The sequence below is a fragment of the Nerophis lumbriciformis genome, linkage group LG19 (assembly GCF_033978685.3).
Source record: "Nerophis lumbriciformis linkage group LG19, RoL_Nlum_v2.1, whole genome shotgun sequence".
Classification (NCBI taxonomy): Eukaryota; Metazoa; Chordata; class Actinopteri; order Syngnathiformes; family Syngnathidae; genus Nerophis; species Nerophis lumbriciformis.
In genome coordinates, this window is record NC_084566.2 from 44,689,128 (window position 1) to 44,714,124 (window position 24,997).

General features: G+C 41.5%; 1 protein-coding gene across 3 annotated transcripts in view; it reads right to left on the reverse strand.

Annotated features, from left to right (window-relative positions):
- The window catches only part of LOC133618398 (rap guanine nucleotide exchange factor 4-like), a 78,978-nt gene that overhangs the window by 46,752 nt on the left and 7,229 nt on the right, over positions 1-24,997 (reverse strand). For all 3 annotated transcript variants that reach the window (XR_009817298.1, XR_009817299.1, XM_061978723.1), the window contains exons 2-5: positions 18,373-18,515; positions 12,320-12,408; positions 8,383-8,529; positions 3,297-3,369 (exon numbers count right to left, since the gene is read on the reverse strand). Coding sequence is in view for 1 of the 3 variants with exons in the window: in XM_061978723.1 (XP_061834707.1) it covers positions 3,297-3,369; positions 8,383-8,529; positions 12,320-12,408; positions 18,373-18,515 (452 nt within the window). In the remaining 2 variants the exon portion in view is untranslated. The remainder of the gene's footprint in view (positions 1-3,296; positions 3,370-8,382; positions 8,530-12,319; positions 12,409-18,372; positions 18,516-24,997) is intronic.

Here is a 24,997-nt window from a genome sequence, read left to right on the forward strand (position 1 = left end):
CGTGTGGAAACTCGTTCGGTACACCTCCGAACCGAACCGAACTGGAACCCCCGTACCGAAATGGTTCAATACAAATACATGTACCGTTACAGCCCTATTAATAACTGTGTCAACTTTTCTACTTTCAGAAAAAACTTCTAGTTAAAGACTAACCAGTCTTGTACCCATATGTTCATTTTATGTTGTTTTATTGTCAATATTTATTTGAATGCATGTATGATATACATGTGTGTTTTTATGGTGCCGTCCTTAGGACAACACATGAAATGTTAGCTAATTCTGCCATATTTACTGTGACGTTTGCCTCATATGTTGGTCAATATACATTGTCCTCATCAGATGCTCAATTTCCCCTCTGAGAGGAATAAAGTATTTCTGATTCTGAAATCAAGCTATTTTAATTCAACTGTTTGGTTTGTCTGAGAAGATGTTTCACCTCTCATCCAAGTAGGCTTCATCACTTCATGATCATAGACTTAGATTAGTCAGATTAGGTTTGACCAATCTAAGTGTCAGATGTAGTCTAGAGAGGATCTGTCCTCTCATCCAAGTATAGTTCATCAGTTCATGCTCATAGACTTAGATTGGTCAGATCTAGTCTGACTAGATCTATGGTACTGACACCGCCAGCTTATGTATGGATCCGCCCTCTTCCTACGTGTTGAGTACTGACTGTGACAATACTGACACACCAACAGTTGTTGGATTATCCTCTCTCTAGACCAGGGTTCGGCAACCCGCGGCTCCGGAGCCGCATGCGGCTCTTTGATCACTCTGATGCGGCTCAGCAGCTTACTTGCCGACCCCCCCGATTTTCCCGGGAGTCTTCCGGATTTCAGTGCCTCTCGCAAAAAACTCCCGGGATTAATATTCTCCGAATTCACCATTGCAGTCATAATAAGGGCGTGCCATGATGGTACAGCATTTGGCGCCCTCTACAATCTGTATTAACAGCGTGCCAGCCCAACCCCTTGTTATGCAGTATGCATCTTCTGCTTGCACAAGTACGTGACAGCAAGGCATACTTGGTCAACAGCCACACAGGTCACACTGACGGTGGCCATATAAAACAACTTTAACACTCTTACTAATAATGCGCCACACTTTGAACCAAAACCAAACAAGAATGACAAACACATTTCGGGAGAACATCTGCACCTTAACACAACATAAACACAACAGAACAAATACCCAGAAATCCCATGCAGCAGTGACTCTTCCGGGCTACATTATACACCCCTGCTACCACCAAACCCCGCCCCCACCCCAACCCTGCTCCCTCACACATCACCCCCCCCCCCCCCCCCCCCTCTGTGCGTAGGTTGAGGTGGGCGGGGTTTGGTAGCGGGGGTGTATAATGTAGCCCGGAAGAGTTAGGGCTGCATGGGATTCTGGGTATTTGTTCTGTTGTGTTTATGTTGTGTTACGGTGCAGATGTTCTCCCGAAATGTGTTTGTCATTCTTGTTTGGTGTGGGTTCACAGTGTGGCGCATTATTAGTAAGAGTGTTAAAGTTTTTTTTTCATACCGCCACCGTCAGTGTAACCTGTGTGGTTGTTGACCAAGTATGCCTTGCTGTCACTTACGTGAGCAAGCGGAAGCTCCATACAACGTGTAGCTGATCAGGCACGCTGGTTGTAGTGGGTGCTATATTAAAGTTAAAGTTAAAGTACCAATGATTGTCACACACACACTAGGTGTGGCGAGATTATTCTCTGCATTTGACCCATCACCCTTGATCACCCCCTGGGAGGTGAGGGGAGCAGTGGGCAGCAGCGGTGGCCGCGCCCGGGAATCATTTTGGTGATTCAACCCCCAATTCCAACCCTTGATGCTGAGTGCCAAGCAGGGAGGTAATGGGTCCCATTTTTATAGTCTTTGGTATGACTCGGCCGGGGTTTGAACTCACAACCTACCGATCTCAGGGCGGACACTCTAACCACTAGGCCACTGAGTACCATCACAGCACGCACGACGCTGACAAGCGCCATTCATGTTAAGGTATGGGCAGCGTGTCTGAGACCCCTGGTTTATACATAGCACAAAGCAAAAAAAAAAACTTTTTATTCAGTGTTATATCATTTTAAATTTCAAAATTTTTTTGTGGCTCCCATTGTTATCTTTAATTTGTGAAACTGGTCAAAATGGCTCTTTGACTCGTAAAGGTTGCCGACCCCTGTGTGTCTATGTGTCTACATTAAAACATTCTTCTTCATACTGCATTAATATATGCTACTTTTAAACTCTCATGCAGAGAGGGAAATCACAAGTAAAAGTGTATTTATTAAAGAGTTATTAAGCAGTGGCACAAACATTCATGTCATTTCCAAACAGAAAGTGCAAGATTGTCAGAGACATTTTAAAACAAGCTATTAGTGCACTTTTGTGCATGATGTCACTAAGATGACATATCAAAACAACACTCAATTAAAGTGCACTTTTTGTACAGAAGGCCACTACAATAGTTTAAAACAAATAAAGTGCACTTTTGTGCATGATGTCACACAAGATATTTCAATAAGTGTCAAATAAAAATGAGCTGCATAATAGGAAATCAAATCGTGTATGTCCTTCACTATGTGGTAGGTTCCTGCAGACGTTATCTCCTTCTGTTGTTGACTATTTGTTTCATACGGTGTTGATGTGGAAATGGTTGCTTGGGCATTTTGTGGGTGTGGCACTGAACGGAGATGTTGACATGCAGAGTTTCAAGCACTCTTCATTCTCTAGCAGGTGACTTTTCAAATGATGCTACAAATTAGCAGTAATGTTACTTTTTGTAGCAACGCTTTAGCCGCATATTTGACATATTACTGTTGTCTGTTCAACATCTTCCCGCTTGAAGCCAAACCACCGCCAGACGATGGACCCCCTGCTGTTTTTCTTGGGAATTAATTATTATTCCTTCATTTGTTACCAGATTTGCAACTTCTCTCTCTCGTATTACCACTCGCACCACAGCTAATGTTACCCATGCCGCTACCTCTCTGCTCGGCGAGGGCGTATACCTATGTGACGTATGTAAGAAGGTGCGCTTGTTTTATGTCTCTGTGAGAAGGAGAGACAAGAAAGAGTGTGTGTAGTGTAATGCCAGCAGCTAAAAGCAACTGTGTGAGAACGTATACTCCAATATCACCATATAGTCATTTTCTATATCTCACAGACACAAACCCACGATATATCCAGTATATTCCATATATCGCCCAGCCTTACTTGGGCAGGCCGGATTTGGCCTGCGGGCAGCCTGTTGATGACCCCAATTGAGTGTGTCTTTCATTCGGGTGCTTGTTTACTCACGGTCATTGTTGGATCCACTCTCCATGGCTCCATAAGGGGGGGCCAACAGTCCAGCAAGGCTTTGCCGATGCTTCTAAACAAGCAAACACACACAAGCAGGTGTCAAAACATTTGTATGCAGGCTTCTCTGTATTTCCATAAAATCAACATCAGTACCTAAGTTGAGGATAAAGAACCCGACAGAAAGACATTTATGGCAAGTGCTTCCTAAAGAAAGTGACCTGCTTTGCTGAGCGTCATCCATTGGACTGCCAAGCAGACACTACTTACTACTGTGTGTCCAAACAAAGCTCTTTGTGTAGCCAAGATCATTACGATGCACAACAACTAGCAGACAGGCTAAATGCACAAGGTCAATACTAACAAGCTACGTTGTGAGCACACTCTCAGCAGATGTGCACACAAGCAGCCATGCATCAACAAGTAGTCCACATAACATCAGCACACAGCTGCAGGCGAGGCTCCACACTTACCTGAAGAAACACCCTGATTTGGTCTCAATGTGGGACCTGGGAGAGATGCACTGTGCTCTTTCACACACGCCGCCTGATTGCATCCTGCACTACACTACCCTCTCTCTCGCCCTCTCTCTCTCTCTCTCCCCCTCTCTCTCTCCCAGATGCTACATCCCAGCCAAGAAGCAAAGCACTTTTCTCTCCCAGGTTACCACCGTGATCCCAGTGCATTACCACAGTGATCCCAGTGCATTACCACAGTGATCCCCGTACTTGCCAACCCTCCCGGATTTTCCGGGAGACTCCCGAAATTCAGCGCCTCTCCCGAAAACCTCCCGGGACAAATTTTCTCCCGAAAATCTCCCGAAATTCAGGCGGCGCTGGAGGCCACGCCCCTTCCAGCTCCATGCGGACCTGAGTGACGTGTTGACAGCCTGTTCACACGTCCGCTTTCCCACAATATAAACAGCTAATGATCGAGGGTGAGTTCTTGGTTTCTTATGTGGGTTTATTGTTAGGCAGTTTCATTAACGTCCTCCCAGCGCGGTAACAACACACAACAACAGCAGTCAAGTATTCGTTTACCGTAAAGCAGTTCGTCTGCCGTAAACAGCAATGTTGTGACACTCTTAAACAGGACAATACTGCCATCTACTGTACATGCATATGTGACCCACCCATAATGTGTCACATTTTTGTGTTGATTTATTTATTTTATTTTGTGGTTTGAATTCGTTTTTGGAGCTGTCATTACACATTTATCAGTATTCACATTGGTCAGTAGGGGGCAGTAGGGCGTTTCTTCCCAATTGAATGCTATCACCTGCAGACCGGAAGTGTCTTGTCATTCTGATGAGCGCGACCAGTCTGTGAACAATTGAAACGTCCTGTGTGCTTTTTCCTCCTGTATAACAGGTTAGTTTTGGTGAATCAACTCACTGAATAATATCCATGTGATCTTTATAAGTTTAAGTACACATTCTGATGGTGGAGCCTAACTCTAAAGTGTTTGTGAGTTGTAGTTTATATTTGTGAATGAATCCAGTGCACAGCTGCAGTAATCAATACAAAAAGGCGACATGATTGCGCAATGTTTATATAGGAACTTCTGATCCTAATTCAGACTCCCAAAATAGAGCTCCCGTTTTCTTATTGATTTTATAATGTATATTTGTATAATGTGTGTATTCTGAAATAGTGACAGAGAATAGAACAAGGATGGACAATTCAACCCTTAACTCAACAATGAGTAGATGAGTGTTATGTGTGTGTATATGTGTAAATAAATGAACACTGAAATTCAAGTATTTCTTTTATTTATATATATATATATATATATATATATATATATATATATATATATATATATATATATATGTAATAAAATATATATATATATATATATATATATATATATATATATATATATAGCTAGAATTCATTGAAAGTCAAGTATTTCTTATATATATATATCTTAACCACGCCCCCCCCCCCCCCCCCCCCCCCGACCACGCCCCCCGCCCCCCACCTCCCAAAATCGGAGGTCTCAAGGTTGGCAGGTATGGTGATCCCTCCCAGTGCAGGCTACCACCGTAATCCCAGTCGCTGCATTACTGAGATGCTGTGGAGGGAGAGGGGGATGAAAAGGGGTAATGAGGATGGAGAGGGGCGTAAGAGAGAGGAGAAATAAAGGCCCAACATGGCCAACACAAGAGAGCAGAAGTGGCCACCAACATAAATGTGAGGTGTAAGAAAGGCACAGAGGATGGAATGAATGAATTATATTTATATAGCGCTTTTCTCTAGTGACTCAAAGCGCTTTTACATAGTGAAAGCCAATATGTAAGTTCCATTTAAAGCAGTGTGGGTGGCACTGGGAGCAGGTGGGTAAAGTGTCTTGCCCAAGGACACAACGGAAGTGACTAGGATTTCGGAAGCGGGGATCGAGCCCGGAACCCTCAAGTTGCTGGCACAACCACTCCAACAACCGAGCTATACCGCCCCTATACAAATTCTAGTTCTATACAAATGAGTTTGTATAGAACAAAAGGTATTAAAAACAACCCTTTATTTACTTCCTGTTTTATTTGTGTCATTTTGGCGTGCATCAGCGCTGGTTTCTTTTATCCTGCCTTCAAACACACGGCTGCCTTTCTAGTCTTTGCCACACACGCACAAAGACTAGACACAAAAGAGCCTTTTGCTGCAGAGTGACTGAAACAAGCACCCCAGGCTCGCTTTCCGGTTTTATGTCCTGGAATAGAGTGTGCACAAACACAATGATAGCATCACACACCTGCTCTCTTCAGCAAATCTCACAAAGTGGTGACACTACAGAGATGATAACAAAAATGAAGATATTAAATGTGGAGAAAGTAGAATGACCTGGATGAATGACAACATCCATGATGTGTACAAACAAAACATGAAATAATACTAATATGATTTGTCACTCAGTACAGATAGGTGTTGTATCACAGTGTTGTGTGTTACACACTCAAATGCGATTCGTGTTGTAGTAGAAGCTAGCTTATCTCTTGCCGTAGTTAGCTTTTATGGCTAATACCGTAGCATGGCGATGTGTTAGTACGCTAGAAATAGTTCCTCAGCGTTCACTCTTACTATAACAATGTTGCTACAGTTTGTTCTTATACAGGTTACACAACATAAATGAAGTATTGAGAGGTAGAATTGGTTGCTAACATTAGCTGCATTGCTAGCCACCGAGAATGAACCAATTTTTACATGTTAAAAACCTCCAAAAAACCTACTTTTGCCTTCTTGATAATAATAATAGATTATATTTGTAAAAAGTACTTTACATTGAGCAAACAACCTCAAGTGCTACAGTGTATTAAAAAAAAAAAAAAGATAATAAAAATAAAAACTAGAACAGCCTAATAGCTAGAACTAGCACTCATATATCTAAAAATAAAAGGCTTTTTTAAAAAGAAGGATTTTTAAGCCTTTTTTTAAAAGCATCCACAGTCTGTGGTACCCTCAGGTGGTCAGGGAGAGCGTTCCACTTACTGGGAGCGGCGGAGCAGAAAGCCCGGTCTCCCATTGTTCGTAGCTTTGACCTCGGAGGTTGGAGGAGGTTAGCCTGTCCGGAGCGGAGGTGTCTGTCATGTCTGTGTGATCATGTTTTGTTTTAGTCATGTTCGGTTTTGTTTTTGGACTTTCTGTGCACTTTTGTTTTGTTTTGTTACCATAGCAACCATTAGTTTTCACCTGTCACGTCACGCACCTGTTTCACGTTTTGAGTCACGCACCTGCTTTCACTAATCATGTCTATAGTATTTAAGTTCATTGTTTTCAGTTTGTCGTTCTGACGACATCCCGCATTTATGCTTCTGCACACTCTCCACACACCCTTAAGACCCTTGCTGCTCTTTTTTCATGTCGGTTCCATGCCAAGTAAGTTTTTTGTTTATTAAGCCACAGTTAGTGTTTTTTGTTGTTCATAGTTTCTGCCTTTGTGCAAGTATTTGTTTTCATAGCCAAGTCGTTTCTCCGCCACTGTGCGCGCTTTTCGTTTGTACTTTTTTTTGTAGTTATAGTGTTTAAATAAATCATGTATTCACCTTCACGCCACATCTGGTCCAAATCACTTGCACCTCGGGAGAACAAACCAAGCCATGGTCCTAGTCTTGACAGTGTCGTGTGGAGGATTTGGGGGTGAGCAGTTCTTTGAGGTAGAGGGGGGCATTTCCATAGAGGCACTGGTGGGTTCTCGTCTCTTATAATGATTGTGAACAATAGGCAAAATTCCAAAAAAGTGCAGTTCCCCTTTAAGTCGGAGAAAATGCAGTCGTTTATAAATGATTTAATAAGTAAATGAAGGTGACGGCCGTGTAGTACGCGCAAAAATCTCATTTAAATAGGCTGGTCTGCAGCAGTTCTCAATTGTACATGCAGTCTTGGTAGATCACACACAACACGCCCACTAATAGTGCATAGAGTTTTGTAGTTTGCACACGCTGTTTAGCGCACGGTATTTGGATTGTAGTAGACTAGGCCCAATGTGTGTTTTTTTGTCTGTTCTGTATCTGAAAAACAACAAAAATGAGTTTTTCAGAGACAAATCAAAAAGCCACAGATATGTACTTCTCATGGACAGCCAACACAAATAGTGCAAGACTCAGAAGATATACCCTCTGGTGCTCGTCAGCCTTTAAAAACATTAGAAACAGTGGATTTGGCCAGCGGCTTTGCACCTTTTAACAAAATGGATTTGGATGCAGCAAAATAAAAGCAGGATGGCCACGCCTGCATGGTGACTGTGAATCTATGGTGGGAGCAGCTGCTCTGTCAAGGACAAGCAACCTTGTGAGTGCAGAGGCCTTGGGGAAACCAAAGCTCAAAAAGGAGGCAGCTATAGTTTTACAAACACGACAGAACCCAGCGACGCAACAATAAAGCCATGGATCAATACTTTGTTTGTTTCATTGTTGCCGTTTTTGTTACATTTTCTTTCAATCCTCAGAAATTGCTACATGCAAGAAGTAGCTATTTAGGAAGTTGTACAATCTGGTGAAGGAAATCTTCCAAAAAAGGCTTGTCTGAACGTCTCATGTCAAGCATTTTCGGGACATCTCAGCTCACATCACACCAACTTTCACTCGCCTCACCTCCCACAGGCTCTTGAACTCCCTCTGTTCGATGCGGAGCAGTTCACTGGTCTCTCTGCTGACGATGGTGGCGTGACGCGGCGTGTTGTCCAAGATGGACTCCCCAAAGGCTGTCCCGATCCCCAGCGTACAGATGGTGACTGCATCCTACAACACAGCATGCAGCACGTTGAACAACAAGAGTGAAGGATCTGCAGCTTCTACTTGTAGTAAACAAAACACAAGGCCTAAATGCAGTGGCGGGCCGTGTGTTTCCCACATAGGCCTTCAGTGATGTCCGACTTCAATGATGACCTCTCAAAATGACTGTATTATGATGACAGCATATATTTGTACCAAGAATTGATTAACGTGGACCCCGACTTAAACAAATTGAAAAACTTATTGGGGTGTTACCATTTAGTGGTCAATTGTATGGAATATGTACTGTACTGTGCAATCTACTAATAAAAGTTTCAATCAATCAATCAATCAGTCAATCAATCATTTATGTGCCCACATGACCATTCCTGGAGAAATACTATACAGGAACACATTTACACACTACTGGGCATTGTACAAAATGGGTTATTTTCTGGCACATTTAAAAATCAATAAACCCGCATCAGCAATTAAAACATATCTTATGTGGTAATGTCAAAATTAAAATGGCAAAAAACATTTTAAACGTGAAAAATAAAAGAAATAAAATATCTGAACTCACATTTCATGGACAGCTGAGCAACTCATATGGAAACCCCATTTCCATATGAGTTGGGAAATTGTGTTAGATGTAAATATAAACGGAATACAATGATTTGCAAATCCTTTTCAAGCCATATTCAGTTGAATATGCTACAAAGACAACATATTTGATGTTTAAACTCATAAAAAAAATTTTTTTTGGCAAATAATCATTAACTTTAGAATTTGATGCCAGCAACACGTGACAAAGAAGTTGGGAAAGGTGGCAATAAATACTGATAAAGTTGAGGAATGCTCATCAAACACTTATTTGGAACATCCCACAGGTGTGCAGGCTAATTGGGAACAGGTGGGTGCCATGATTGGTATAAAAACAGCTTCCCAAAAAATGCTCAGTCTTTCACAAGAAAGGATGGTGCGAGGTACACCCCTTTGTCCACAACTGCGTGAGCAAATAGTCAAACAGTTTAAGAACAACGTTTCTCAAAGTGCAATTGAAGAAATTGAGGGATTTCAACATCTACGCTCCATAATATCATCAAAAGGTTGAGAGAATGTGGAGAAATCACTCCACGTAAGCGGCATGGCCGGAAACCAACATTGAATGACCGTGACCTTCCATCCCTCAGACGGCACTGTATCAAAAACCCACATCAATCTCTAAAGGATATCACCACATGGGCTCAGGAACACTTCAGAAACCCACTGTCACTAAATACAGTTGGTCGCTACATCTGTAAGTGCAAGTTAAAGCTCTACTATGCAAAGCGAAAGCCATTTATCAACAACACCCAGAAACGCCGCTGGCTTCTCTGGGCCTGAAATCATCTAAGATGGACTCATGCAAAGTGGAAAAGTGTTCTGTGGTCTGATGAGTCCACATTTCAAATTGTTTTTGGAAATCAAACCAAATCAACTTTATTTATAAAGCACATTTAAAATTTACCACAGGGGTGGCCAAAGTGCTGTACAATGGGCAGGTTAAAAGATAATACGAGTACCGAGCAAACACAACATAACACAAACAGAACATGATAAAAAATAAATAAATAAAATAGAATAAATAAAAACATAAAAACAGGTTCACAGCAGGTGTATTATGGGGCGCCATTGCAGGATGGATATCACTCAGTGTTAAAAGCCATGGAATAAAAGTATGTTTTTAAGAGAGATTTAAAAACAGGAAGAGAGGAGGCTTGTCTAACACTCAGAGGTAGGTCGTTCCAGAGCTTGGGAGCAGCAATGGCGAAAGCTCTGTCACCTCTAAACTTCAGCCTTGTGTCAGGGACCGTCAACAGCAGCTGATCGGCTGATCTTAAGGATCGGGTGGGGCAGTAAGGCTGAAGGAGGTCGGAGAGATAGGTTGGCGCGAGGTTGTTTAGACATTTAAAAACAAACAAAAGGAGTTTAAAATTGATCAGATAATGCACAGGGAGCCAGTGAAGGGACGCTAATATAGGGGTGATGTGCTCATGTCTGCGGGTCTGCACGAGCTGCAGAACTCTGAATGCTGAAATATTCGACATCGTGTCATCCGGACCAAAGGGGAAGCAAACCATCCAGACTGTTATCGACACAAAGTTGAAAAGCCAGCATGTGTGATGGTATGGGGGTGCATTAGTGCCCAAGACATGGGTAACTTACACATCTGTGAAGGCACCATTAATGCTGAAAGGTACATACAGCTTTTGGAGCAACATATGTTGCCATCTAAGCAACGTTATCATGGACGCCCCTGCTTATTTCAGCAACACAATGCCAAGCCACATGTTACATCAACGTGGCTTCATAGTAAAAGAGTGCGGGTACTAGACTGGCCTGCCTGTAGTCCAGACATGGAAAATGTGTGGCGCATTATGAAGCCTAAAATAGCACAACAGAGACCCCCGGACTGTTGAACAACTTAAGCTGTACATCAAGCAAGAATGGGAAAGAATTCCACCTGAGAAGCTTCAAAAATGTGTCTCCTCAGTTCCCAAACCTTTACTGAGTGTTGTTAAAAGAAAAGGCCATGTAACACAGTAGTGAACATGCCCTTTCCCAACTACTTTGGCACGTGTTGTAGCCATGAAATTCTAAGTTAATTATTATTTGCAAAAAAAAAATAAAGTTTACGAGTTTGAACATCAAATATGTTGTCTTTGTAGCATATTCAACTGAATATGGCTTGAAAAGGATTTGCAAATCATTGTATTCCGTTTATATTTACATCTAACACCATTTCCTAACTCATATGGAAACAGGGTTTGTAGTTTCTCTTTAAATATCCTTCTTGAAAATGGCCTTGCAAATATATGTGTTGTCTTGTCTCATCATAAAAGATGCAGACGAGGCGTGTTGGCTGACTTCTTCAAGTTTACTCCACAGCGTGCTCATCAATAACATCCAGCTGCCAGCATGTCTACATTCAACAACCTAAACTGAGTTCTTATGTTACCTGGCTCATAACATCACTATCTATATCTGCCTTAGGTACTGACAACAACTTGTGATCTGATTGGCTATGGCAACTGTCTATCAACTGTATGTCCCCCTTCACTTACAGTGCACGGACGCCAGCATTGCTGAATCTGAAGGACCCGGGCAGATTTGCTACAGCATGGCAACATAAGCTAGCTGAATCCTGATTGGATACAAACTCTATAAAGTAAAAACAACAGCACATAATATGACATGAAGAGAATATGAATACTTTTACATATTTAGGGAACATAAATACATAATTACTTTTATCTTTAATTATGATGATGATTTGTGGTGATTTAGGCCAGCAGAGAAGGTCTTGCTGGTCCTGACGACACACCACTGCCTCAGTGTTTGCATCCAAAAAGTGCCTCAAATTAATAAATGGTCATTTATGTAAATTCATCACATTTCTCTGTAAATATCTCTAATTGGAAAGAGCTTCACTTTGTATCCTAAAAATATTCTAAATCCTATAGAAAGTTGTCCTTTCAAATATTGACACAGGAACGCAAAATGACAATTCAAAATGGATGGGCTTTCTATCTTAGCCCTTTTTAGTGGAACAAATCTCCTGTCTTCTCTCCTATGTCTATTTCTCTCCAAATACAACCTGGCCTCATTTGCACACGCCTGCATGCTGAAGCATGGAAACATCAGCTCATGCAGAAGAGCAGCATCAGAGGCCACTAAAGTCATAGGTGACGGCTTTAGTGTGTGTGTGTGTGTGTGTGTGTGTGTGTGTGTGTGTGTGTGTGTGTGTGTGTGGTCTGGACTCGGAGATATTCACCTGGTGGTTGGCAGTTTCAGACACTTTGACATCAAGAGAGCCAGACAGAACAGCGTACCAGCTGGTGCCGATGTCTCCCTGTCGAAACACTGTAAGCACATGTTAGAAAACACCTTCAACTGAGCAGGAACTAATGATGGATGTTGTTCACATTAGGGATGTGCTGAGGGATCGGCCACCGATTTTCCCCATAAAATATGTGATCGGGCGATTAAAGCCTTTTAATGCCAATCACAAACACAGATCCTCTATGGCTGACAAGCAGCTCACAGCTAATTGTGTGTCTCCATACACAGTGTGGAGCCGCTCCACTAAACTAATCACAATCACCTCTATTATGGCAAATATACTGCATTCCTTAGTATCTTAAAGGGGAACTGCACTTTTGGGGGAATCGTTGACAATCGTTATGAGAGACAAGACGATGGATGTGATTTTTATTTATTTTAATGTATTCTAAATATTAAATAAATGTGATCAGAAGTCTGTTTGCAATGGAGCCGTTCAATTCTGCCAATAGAGCCTTTAAAAAACACCTCCTTTAGGGTTTTATATACATGCTGTAAGTATATATGTAATGTAGTAACATTTATAATAACATTTAATATTATGTAGTTTGATCATTTTAAGCATACGCGGTGCATTCATTTCAAAAACACATCACCACGTAGGGCTGGGCGATATGGCCTTTTATTAATATCTCTATATGTTTAGTCCATGTCACCATACACCATATATATGTGGATATGTTTAGTCCATGTCACCATACACCATATATATGTGGATATGTTTAGTCCATGTCACCATACACCACATACAGGTAAAAGCCAGTAAATTAGAATATTTTGAAAAACTTGATTTATTTCAGTAATTGCATTCAAAAGGTGTAACTTGTACATTATATTTATTCATTGCACACAGACTGATGCATTCAAATGTTTATTTCATTTAATTTTGATGATTTGAAGTGGCAACAAATGAAAATCCAAAATTCCGTGTGTCACAAAATTAGAATATTACTTAAGGCTAATACAAAAAAGGGATTTTTAGAAATGTTGGCCAACTGATAAGTATGAAAATGAAAAATATGAGCATGTACAATACTCAATACTTGGTTGGAGCTCCTTTTGCCTCAATTACTGCGTTAATGCGGCGTGGCATGGAGTCGATGAGTTTCTGGCACTGCTCAGATGTTATGAGAGCCCAGGTTGCTCTGATAGTGGCCTTCAACTCTTCTGCGTTTTTGGGTCTGGCATTCTGCATCTTCCTTTTCACAATACCCCACAGATTTTCTATGGGGCTAAGGTCAGGGGAGTTGGCGGGCCAATTTAGAACAGAAATACCATGGTCCGTAAACCAGGCACGGGTAGATTTTGCGCTGTGTGCAGGCGCCAAGTCCTGTTGGAACTTGAAATCTCCATCTCCATAGAGCAGGTCAGCAGCAGGAAGCATGAAGTGCTCTAAAACTTGCTGGTAGACGGCTGCGTTGACCCTGGATCTCAGGAAACAGAGTGGACCGACACCAGCTGGACTGCTGCTGAGTGGTCCAAAGTCATGTTTTCTGACGAAAGCAAATTTTGCATTTCCTTTGGAAATCGAGGTCCCAGAGTCTGGAGGAAGACAGGAGAGGCACAGGATCCACGTTGCCTGAAGTCTAGTGTAAAGTTTCCACCATCAGTGATGGTTTGGGGTGCCATGTCATCTCATAATCCTCGCAAAGATACAGGGGTGGGGGGGCGGGAAAGACCGAGCGTCTTTTTGTGTCATTCTCGCCAGTATCGGGTCCTAAACGGCTGTCAAAGTGTACCAACTTGTCGGACTACGTCCTCAGCCATCGACTTTCCAGGTGAGCTGCATGATTTATGATCTACAATAAACTTACAGGGAGCAGGGAAGCAAGGAAGCATCAGACCACTCCATGATGTAAACATAGGGACAAATGTAATGATCATGTCACCATTATAAATAGTTTGTCTGCGTTAGCGCTTATAATAACAATATCACTAATACTTGTTAATATTTATAATAACAATATCACTAATACTTGTTAATATTTATAATAATGTCACTAATACTTGTTAATATTTATAATAACAATATGACTAATACTTGTTAATATTTATAATAACAATACTACTAATACTTGTTAATATTTATAATAACAATATCACTAATACTTGTTAATATTTATAATAACAATATCACTAATTCTTGTTAATATTTATAATAACAATATCACTAATTCTTGTTAATATTCAAGTCACAAAATGTAAATGGAGTATTGTTGGCACTTTTTAAATGGTTATTTATTGGATTTTATGGGTGAAATAGAGGACCTCCCATTGGCTCTGCTGTAAGCAGACTTATATTTATATATTTAGAATGCATTGAAAAAAATCAATTCCATAAATTGGTGGTGCTGATATTAAAGGAATATCAGTATATGATTGATACTATGGGGATCAGGTCGATATTGTTATCTCAAAATCGTTTTATTTTTTTCTTAATGTTTACAAACTCAGGGAATAACTCAGGATAACTTGGAGGACAAAAACCGAAGTGTTTTAATGAGTAGCAGATAGTAGTTTACGCTTTTGTATAATTATTGTGTACTATTGACTCGAGATGTAACGATATGAAAATGTCATCATTGTTATTGTGAGGAAAAAGATCATGGTTATCATTATTATTGCGGTATTGTTGAATGTGTGCTAAAAGTACTTATACAGACACTGAAATCTTTACAACCTTTAAATAACCCAAATAAATAGACCCACTTTTAGAAAGCACACTTTTTGGCATGTTTTGTCTTTCTAATGCTCCCCTGATAAGTGTTTTGTTGTACGTTGTAGAATAGAAAGCCTTTATTGTCATGATACTGTGTATAATGAGATTTGGAGAGCAGCTGCGTGGGTGCACACATAAATAGCACAAAGTAAAAGTATAAATACACAGTATAAAACAGTACGCAGGTAAACAGAGAAAAGGTAGTTTGAGTCTGAAGTATCAGTGCAATTAAACAGCTTCCATTAGTGCAAATGTGCAATGTGGCGTCCTACTCTGTTCAGCAGTCTTTGAATGCACCGTCCAAACACCTCCTGTCATATTCCTCCAGTATGATCCTGGGCATGACGTTAAAGTGCATCCGGCAGTGGAGGCTCCTCTATGGGGTCTTGGGGCACTAGGAGGTTAACCTGTTACCCCAGGTGGCCCTTGACAAAGGCCTAGTACCTGACTGCCCCCTAGCCAGGGATACGGTGAAGACCTCAACGGCGGAGCAGGCGGAAGACGGTAGATTTAAGAACTACCACAACAGCTGCGATGGCGGAAGAAGGCTGCAGCAGAAAAGGGTCCCCAGTCGTTTTGGACTCCATGCCACTGAACCCTGACCCCATTCTGTCAAGGATGGTGTGGTGACTATCTGTGCACCAGTCTCCCCACGTTAAACTAAGTCACGCACAGGCATCCTCCATAAAGGGATACACCCCTACCAGGAGGATCGTCATACTCTTTCGAGTGACCGCCGATGATGATGAAACTGATCACTCTGTAGACGAGCGCACAGCTTGTAGGTTCAATGTGCACAATTAAATAGCTTACTTCTCCAGACAGAAATGTGTTTATATAAGTTTAGATTGGAGTATGTCCTTTCCTAATTGGGAAAGACGTTAATGTTAGCATGTAAACTAGCGAGCTAGCGCCAGTTCGTCTCTGAGTTTATCAAAGTGCGGCTATCAATCACGGTTTAAAAAAAAAAAATTAATTCAAAACAGTAGCACTAATTGTCTAGTTACTAATTGTTTACCACAGTCATCACTATTACTATCGACTTTGTTTTGCTCAAATATTGCTCAAAATACAATTGTATATAATAAAAGAGAATAAAGTTCTGGTTTGAATATTGTGTTGAATTAAACTGTCAATAGCAATCATCATAAATAATTAAAAAAATGTACAGTTAACACATGTGATCGGTATTGGTATGGGTTGATCTCACCCATGGACGACCGGTATCAGAATGAGCCGCATATCGTCGTGATCGGAACATCCCGAGCTCACATGTCCAGTTCATCAACCGTTTTATAGACTGCTTCCTCTTGAGGGAAGAAGCGGTAATTGCAAAATGCTTTTTTAGAGTCAAACTAGACAAGGTTGTAGAGACCTGCAATGCATGCCACCAGGCACCCATGGTGGACATTGGTGGATAACAGGGCTATTTTTTCTGAATTGTGTAACTCTAAAAACAACTCTCTCAGGAGGATATCATAGATGTACTGTAGTTGCACCTCAAACTGTCACAATTCAGTCATCTCAAGTGAAACAGTCCCTAGAGAAGATATGTTTGCTGGTACTCACATTTATGACATAGTGTACTCACATGTATGACATAGTGTACTCCAGTGACATGCAGTCACTAGAGGCAGGTGAGGCGGGGCCTCACCTGCCATCATGGAAAGAAAAAAAAAATTAAATTGTTATATGTATCCAGTGATTATACTATAAAGTTATTTTCCATTTAACTTCACCAGTTTTAGATTATTTTTATTCAAAATCGCTGAATTTTCACATTTGCCGTTCAAATACTGAGAAGAGACGGTGCGGTGAACAGCAGCCAGTCGAGGCACGTCACTCAGTGCCTCAACATGGATTGCGCAATGACTCGGCTAACTGCTGGCCTGCTGTGCAGTGAGACCGTATTGCTATATGAATTATATTATACATTTCCATAGTTTAGTTAGCTGAGGTATATAATGTACAGTGTATTTTGTCAACAACTGTATGTGTGTAACGTATTTCTTGCGCTGAGCGATCATAAAACGGCTGCAAAAGACGCACTGGCTGAGGCTCGCCTCCTGCACCCCCGCCGTAGAATTGTTATATCAACTAAAGCCCACACTTAAACTTTCCACGTGCAAGATTGAATCTATTTTAAAAAATTATTTCATAAGAAGCCAAAAAGTGCAAAAACAATAATGTTGGTGTTGGAGGAGTTGTGAATGACTGCAGGGACACAACATTAGATACACCTGCAAACTGCAGGTGTACCTAATTCACAACTCCTCCAACACCAACATTATTGTTTTTGCACTTTTTGGCTCCTTATTAAATAACTTTTGTAACCTATTTTCATGGGCTTTCCTCTTTGTGATGTTAAGTTCCTGTTATGCGCTGTTATACAGTATATGCCTTGAGCTCTTATTTTGAAGGCGCTAAGAGCGGAAGTGATGTCACGTTGCGGAGGTTTTTGAAAGAAGGTAAATAAAGTGGCCCTCGTGTAAACTGGAGCCTCCGTGTTTGTTATTTTGTAGTTTCATACAGTATAGGCCACATTTATAAACCCTCGGTTACACTTTTTTAAATAGATTCAATCTTGCACGTGGAAAGTTGAAGTGAGGGCTTTAGTTGCGGTGCATGGACTTCATTTCTAAGTAAAGGTAAGACCATAATAACGTTTTTTTTAATTAAATGTGCTTTTTTGTGTGCTACAGTTTGTATGTGTAAAGTTAAAGTTAAGTTAAAGTAGCAATGATTGTCACACACACACTAGGTGTAATGACATTTGTCCTCTGCATTTGACCCATCCCCTTGATCACCCCCTGGGAGGTGAGGGGAGCAGTGGGCAGCAGCGGCGCCACGCCCGGGAATCATTTTTGGTGATTTAACCCCCAATTCCAAGCCTTGATGCTGAGTGCCAAGCAGGGAAGAATGCTGGTATGAGCTTTTAAACATAACCCGTTAACTGCTGCCAATCAAATGGTGAATAAGATACTCTTTAGGGTTCATATGTTTGTAAATCTGACTGTGATGAAGTCAGTGCCTCACCAGCCATCAACCTCACCGCACGTCACTGGTCTACTCACATGTATGACATAGTGTACTCACATGTATGACATAGTGCACTCACATTTATGACATAATGTACTCACATGTATGACAGTGTACTCACATGTATGACATAGTGCACTCACATTTATGACATAATGTACTCACATGTATGACATAGTGTATCATGGTTTACTGTCCTTGCTAAAAGATGGAGTGTGTGTACATACATGTGATGCCTTTCTCCAGACATTCATAGAAGGCACAGGTGCAAATCTGCAGCAAGAGGGGAGGTGGAAACTTGTGGAAGGCTTTGACCTCTCTCAATCTGGTCAGAATAATATCCACATCCTCTCCTGAGCGCTCCGACGGCCTAAGCAGAAAAGAGCGGTGATTAAGCGTTAAAGCCCACATCAGAGGATATGACTTAAAACACACCTCTCATGTCGTGATGAAATCTGCTAATTGTGCAGGGTTTACAAACAGATGTAGAAATGCTGAATATTTAACTCAAACATGGGTGACATGGCCTTGGAAGTCAATGCAGTGCGACTTTAAGGTCTAAATGCTACGAGCAGGGAACTGCGGCCACGTCTCAGACCTCCCACAGGATGTTGCTGTAAGATCACATTTGTTTCTAGTGCTATTAAGTCTGAGCACATGCTGAAGTTTGTTGAACAGAATGTTGACGCTCTCACATCAATGTGGTGTTGAAACAGCACACTGAGAGTAAAACACACTCACACTGCGTCACTCATTCACTTCTTTTTTTTCCTGGTGACTCACCCGTGCGTGTGTGCACTCATATACAGTGCACTGAAGGCTTCCAGTCTCCTCTCCTCTATTCACGCTTCCATTAAAACCTCTAAATCGCCACTCTTCTGTGACTACAAGACAAGCAAGATGAAAACATACCCCCCCCCACCCCCAAGCTGTCCATTTTCTGTCATAGTCACATTTGCCACATCCATTAAAAGCCAACCTCCCTTTATTGTGCAAGCTCTCAGACACAGCTGATTGTACACAACTAGCTTTTGTTTGTTGTGCATCCTCAAGGGAGGGACAAATAAACACAACACTGTCCTGTAACATCTGCCATGAGCTCAGGGCCATTACAGCAGGGGTCTTTTTTCTTTTGGCCGTGACTCACCATGGCATCCTCCTCCTGATGCCTGTGAAATGGCCCTCGGTCTACGGAGAAATGCATCCCAGTTGACCGGGTTAATGCTTGAGACAGGTGCAGACAGACCGCTGCCTTGCTCGAGGTGCAAGGGCTCCTACCAGCATCACCCCCTCACCTATCCATCAGCAGTCAGAATACGCCGTCAAAATATAATATCATTTGTCAGTTGGTTGTTGTCTAGTTCATGATTCTGTTGGTCTTTGAGCTCTGCGCCTGTCCAATTCAATCTGCCGCTCTCTTCAGTGTGAGACGGATGTGACCTGAGAACTCGCCGCTTCAACGCCACAACCCCTTCTATTGTCATCATGACTGCACAGAATAAAGCATACAAATGCATCACCTTGCTGCACTGAGGCTACAATCAAACTGGGAATTGGGTCAAATGCATGAGGGATGGGCGATATGGCCGAAAATCTGTATTGCCATATATGCTGTAAGCCTGTGCGATACATCGATTTTATTCATAAATTACAGTTATGTGTTGCAAACCATTTTTAGGGCCCGCATGGCCCATTGCATAAGGACTCCCACAGGGAGTCCTTATGCAATGGGACATAAGGACCTATTGAATTTCTAAGGTTTTATTCTTTCTTTATTATTATTCTTCCGCCGCCTCTTTGAGCACTAATTTGGCCCACTTAACATGCTTCAAAACTCAACCACACATCAGGACCTGCGAAAATTGTCTTTTAATAAAAAAACCGAACCCCAAAACTCAAAATTGCGCTCTAGCGCCCCCTAGGAAAAGAAAAAACTAGACTGCCTGTAACTCCCACTAGGAAGGTCGGAGAGACATGAAACAAAAACCTCTAAGTAGGTTTGACTTAGACCTATTTTTCATAATTGTATATCCTCGGGCAAAAATCAACAGGAAGTTGGCAATTCCCCCTTCAAGACAAAAAAGTACTAAAAACAGTCACTTTTGCCTTTTTGAGCTGCAATTTGACCCCCTTAACACGCTTCAAAACTCACCAAACTGAACGCACACATCAGGACTGGCAAAAATTGTGATCTAATAAAAAAACCTAACCCCAAATTTAAAAATTGCGCTCTAGAGCAATTTCTGAATAAAACGGAGAAAAAACTGCTCCTCGGAAGAGAAAAATGACAAAACTGCCTGTAACTCCCACTGGGAAGGTCGGAGAGACATGAAACAAAAACCTCTATGTAGGTCTCACTTAGACCTACATTTCATAAATTGACAACCCCCAGCAAAAATCAACAGGAAGTTTGCTATTCCCCCTTCAAAACAATTTTTTTGTAAAAACCGGTCACCTTCCTTCAAAATCTATCTCCTCTGAGCGCGTTTGTCGTTTCGCCTTCAAACTAACACAGGTGAGAGATAAAACCCTTGTGATTAAAAGTATAGATGGGATTTTTAATACCTGCTCCGGTTTTGATTTTATGACCCTTCAAAGACCCGCTGCGCTGATGCTGCTGCGGTGCTGTTTTTTTAAGATGGCTGCTCAAAGGCAGGAATTACCAACATGCCCAGACAATGCAGACAAGGTAGGTACACTAGACAAAAGTCTTGGGACACTTCAGACTAAAAGTAGACAAAAGTATTGGGACACTTAGGACTAGCACCTGCCAAATACGCAGGCCCGAACAACGCTGCTTGCAGCTTTAATTCTTTTTTTATTATTATTCTTCCGCCGCCTCTTTGAGCACTAATTTGACCCACTTAACATGCTTCAAAACTCACCATATTTGACTCACACATCAGGACCTGCGAAAATTGTCTTTTAATAAAAAAAACGAACCCCAAAACTCAAAATTGCGCTCTAGCGCCCCCTAGGAAAAAAAAAAAACTAGACTGCCTGTAACTCCCACTAGGAAGGTCGGAGAGACATGAAACAAAAACCTCTATGTAGGTTTGACTTAAACCTAGTTTTCATAATTGTATATCCTCGGGCAAAAATCAACAGGAAGTTGGCAATTCCCCCTTCAAGACAAAAAAAGTACTAAAAACAGTCCCTTTTGCCTTTTTGAGCTGCAATTTGACCCCCTTAACACGCTTCAAAACTCACCAAACTGAACGCACACATCAGGACTGGCAAAAATTGTGATCTAATAAAAAAACCTAACCCCAAATTTAAAAATTGCGCTCTAGAGCAATTTTTGAATAAAACGGAGAAAAAACTGCTCCTCGGAAGAGAAAAATGACAAAACTGCCTGTAACTCCCACTGGGAAGGTCGGAGAGACATGAAAAAATCCTCTCCGTAGGTCTCACTTAGACCTACATTTCATAAATTGACAACCCCCAGCAAAAAATCTACAAGAAGCTTGCTATTCCCCCTTCAAAACAAAAGTTTAGTAAAAACAGTCACCTTTTTTCAAACATTATCTCCTCTGAGCACGTTTGTCATGTCGGCTTCAAACTAGCACAGGAGAGAGATTGAACCCTTCTGATTAAAAGTTATCGAAAGAGTTTTAATACCGGCTCCGGTTTTGATTTTATGACCCTTCAAAGAGCCGCTGCGCTGATGCTGCTGTTTTTTCAAGATGGATGCTTAAAAGCAGGAAGCACCAGCGTGCCCACACAATGCAGACAAGGTAGGTAGACTAAACAAAAGTATTGGGAGAATTCGGACTAAAAGTAGACAAAAGTATTGGGACACTTATGACGAAAACTGAACAAAAGTATTGGGACACTTAGGACTAGCACCTGCCAAATATGCGGGCCCGACCAATGCTGCTTGCAGCTTTAATTTAAAATAGCTTCCGCAGCCCACCCATTTCCTTAAAGGGGAACATTATCACCAGACCTATGTAAGCGTCAATATATACCTTGATGTTGCAGAAAAAAGACCATATATTTTTTTAACCGATTTCCGAACTCCAAATGGGTGAATTTTGGCAAATTAAACGCCTTTCTATTATTCGCTCTCGGAGCGATGACGTCACAACAAGCAATCCACTTTCGTCAGTGTGTTGTCGGAGGGTGTAACAACACGAACAGGGACGGATTCAAGTTGCACCAGTGGCCCAAAGATGCGAAAGTGGCAAGAAATTGGACGAAATTTGTTCAAAATACGAGGGTGTGGGGAAAGCCGACGAAATGGTCAGTCGTTTGTTCCGCACACTTTACCGACGAAAGCTATGCTACGACAGAGATGGCAAGAATGTGTGGATATCCTGCGACACTCAAAGCAGATGCTGACATCAACTCCAAAACTGGACAGATCAGCTTTCAGGAAAAGAGAGCGGATGAGGGTATGTCTACAGAATATATTAATTGATGAAAATTGGGCTGTCTGCACTCTCAAAGTGCATGTTGTTGCCAAATGTATTTCATATGCTGTAAACCTAGTTCATAGTTGTTAGTTTCCTTTAATGCCAAACAAACACATACCAATCGTTGGTTAGAAGGCGATCGCCGAATTCGTCCTCGCTTTCTCCCGTGTCGCTGGCTGTCGTGTCGGTTTCGCTTGCATACGGTTCAAACCGATATGGCTCAATAGCTTCAGTTTCTTCTTCAATTTTGTTTTCGCTACCTGCCTCCACACTACAACCATCCGTTTCAATACATGCGTAATCTGTTGAATCGCTTAAGCCGCTGAAATCCGAGTCTGAATCCGAGCTAATGTCGCTATAGCTTGCTGTTCTTTCCGCCATGTTTGTTTGTGTTGGCTTCACTATGTGACGTCACAGGAAAATGGACGGGTGTATATAACGATGGTTAAAATCAGGCACTTTGAAGCTTTTTTTAGGGATATTGCGTGATGGGTAAAATTTTGAAAAAAACTTCGAAAAATATAATAAGCCACTGGGAACTGATTTTTAATGGTTTTAACCATTCTGAAATTGTGATAATGTTCCCCTTTAACAAACATTCACACACCTAGCAAAACTTGGCTAATGCTAACGAGAGCGAGACATTTGTTCCAAAGAAAAGTGTTAGTAGTGTCAGTAGTTTAGTTTTGCGGCAATAGTTGAAGAACAGATGACTGCACGCTGCAAAGTTTGCTTCAAAAAAGCCAGCAGCACAACAAACTTTTTCCAGCATCTGAAACTGAAGCCTTCAGTCGAGTGCGGGAAATGCAACGAGGCGAACAAGACCGTAACAACAAACTAACTTCGGCTAAAAAGGAGCTTACTGTGGGGAAATCGGTTACATAAGGTACCATGTACAAACCCCGTTTCCATATGAGTTGAAATTGTGTTAGATGTAAATATAAACGGAATACAATGATTTGCAAATCCTTTTCAACCCATATTCAGTTGAATATGCTACAAAGACAACATATTTGATGTTCAAACTCATAAACTTTTTTTTTTTGCAAATAATCATTAACTTTAGAATTTGATGGCAGCAACACGTGACAAAGAAGTTGGGAAAGGTGGCAATAAATACTGATAAAGTTGAGGAATGCTCATCAAACACTTATTTGGAACATCCCACAGGTGTGCAGGCTAATTGGGAACAGGTGGGTGCCATGATTGGGTATAAAAGTAGATTCCATGAAATGCTCAGTCTTTCACAAACAAGGATGGGGCGAGGGTCACCACTTTGTCAACAAATGCGTGAGCAAATTGTTGAACAGTTTAAGAAAAACCTTTCTCAACCAGCTATTGCAAGGAATTTAGGGATTTCACCATCTACGCTCCGTAACATCATCAAAGGATTCAGAGAATCTGGAGAAATCACTGCACGTAAGCAGCTAAGCCCGTGACCTTCCATCCCTCAGGCTGTACTGCATCAACAAGAGACATCAGTGTGTAAAGGATATCACCACATGGGCTCAGGAACACTTCAGAAACCCACTGTCAGTAGCTACAGTTGGTCGCTACATCTGTAAGTGCAAGTTAAAACTCTCCTATGCAAGGCGAAAACCGTTTATCAACAACACCCAGAAACGCCGTCGGCTTCGCTGGGCCTGAGCTCATCTAAGATGGACTGATACAAAGTGGAAAAGTGTTCTGTGCTCTGACGAGTCCACATTTCAAATTGTTTTTGGAAACTGTGGACGTCGTGTCCTCCGGACCAAAGAGGAAAAGAACCATCCGGATTGTTATAGGCGCAAAGTGTAAAAGGCAGCATGTGTGATGGTATGGGGGTGTATTAGTGGCCAAGACATGGGTAACTTACACATCTGTGAAGGCGCCATTAATGCTGAAAGGTACATACAGCTTTTGGAGCAACATATGTTGCCATCCAAGCAACGTTACCATGGACGCCCCTGCTTATTTCAGCAAGACAATGCCAAGCCACGTGTTACATCAACGTGGCTTCATAGTAAAAGAGTGCGGGTAATAGACTGGCCTGCCTGTAGTCCAGACCTGTCTCCCATTGAAAATGTGAAGCCTAAAATAGCACAACGGAGACCCCCGGACTGTTGAACAACTTAAGCTGTACATCAAGCAAGAATGGGAAAGAATTCCACCTGAGAAGCTTCAAAAATGTGTCTCCTCAGTTCCCAAACCTTTACTGAGTATTGTTAAAAGAAAAGGCCATGTAACACAGTGGTGAACATGCCCTTTCCCAACTACTTTGGCACGTGTTGCAGCCATGAAATTCTAAGTTAATGATTATTTGCAAAAAATAAAAATAAAGTTTATGAGTTTGAACATCAAATATGTTGTCTTTGTAGCATATTCAACTGAATATGGCTTGAAAAGGATCTGCAAATCATTGTATTCCGTTTATATTTACATCTAACACAATTTC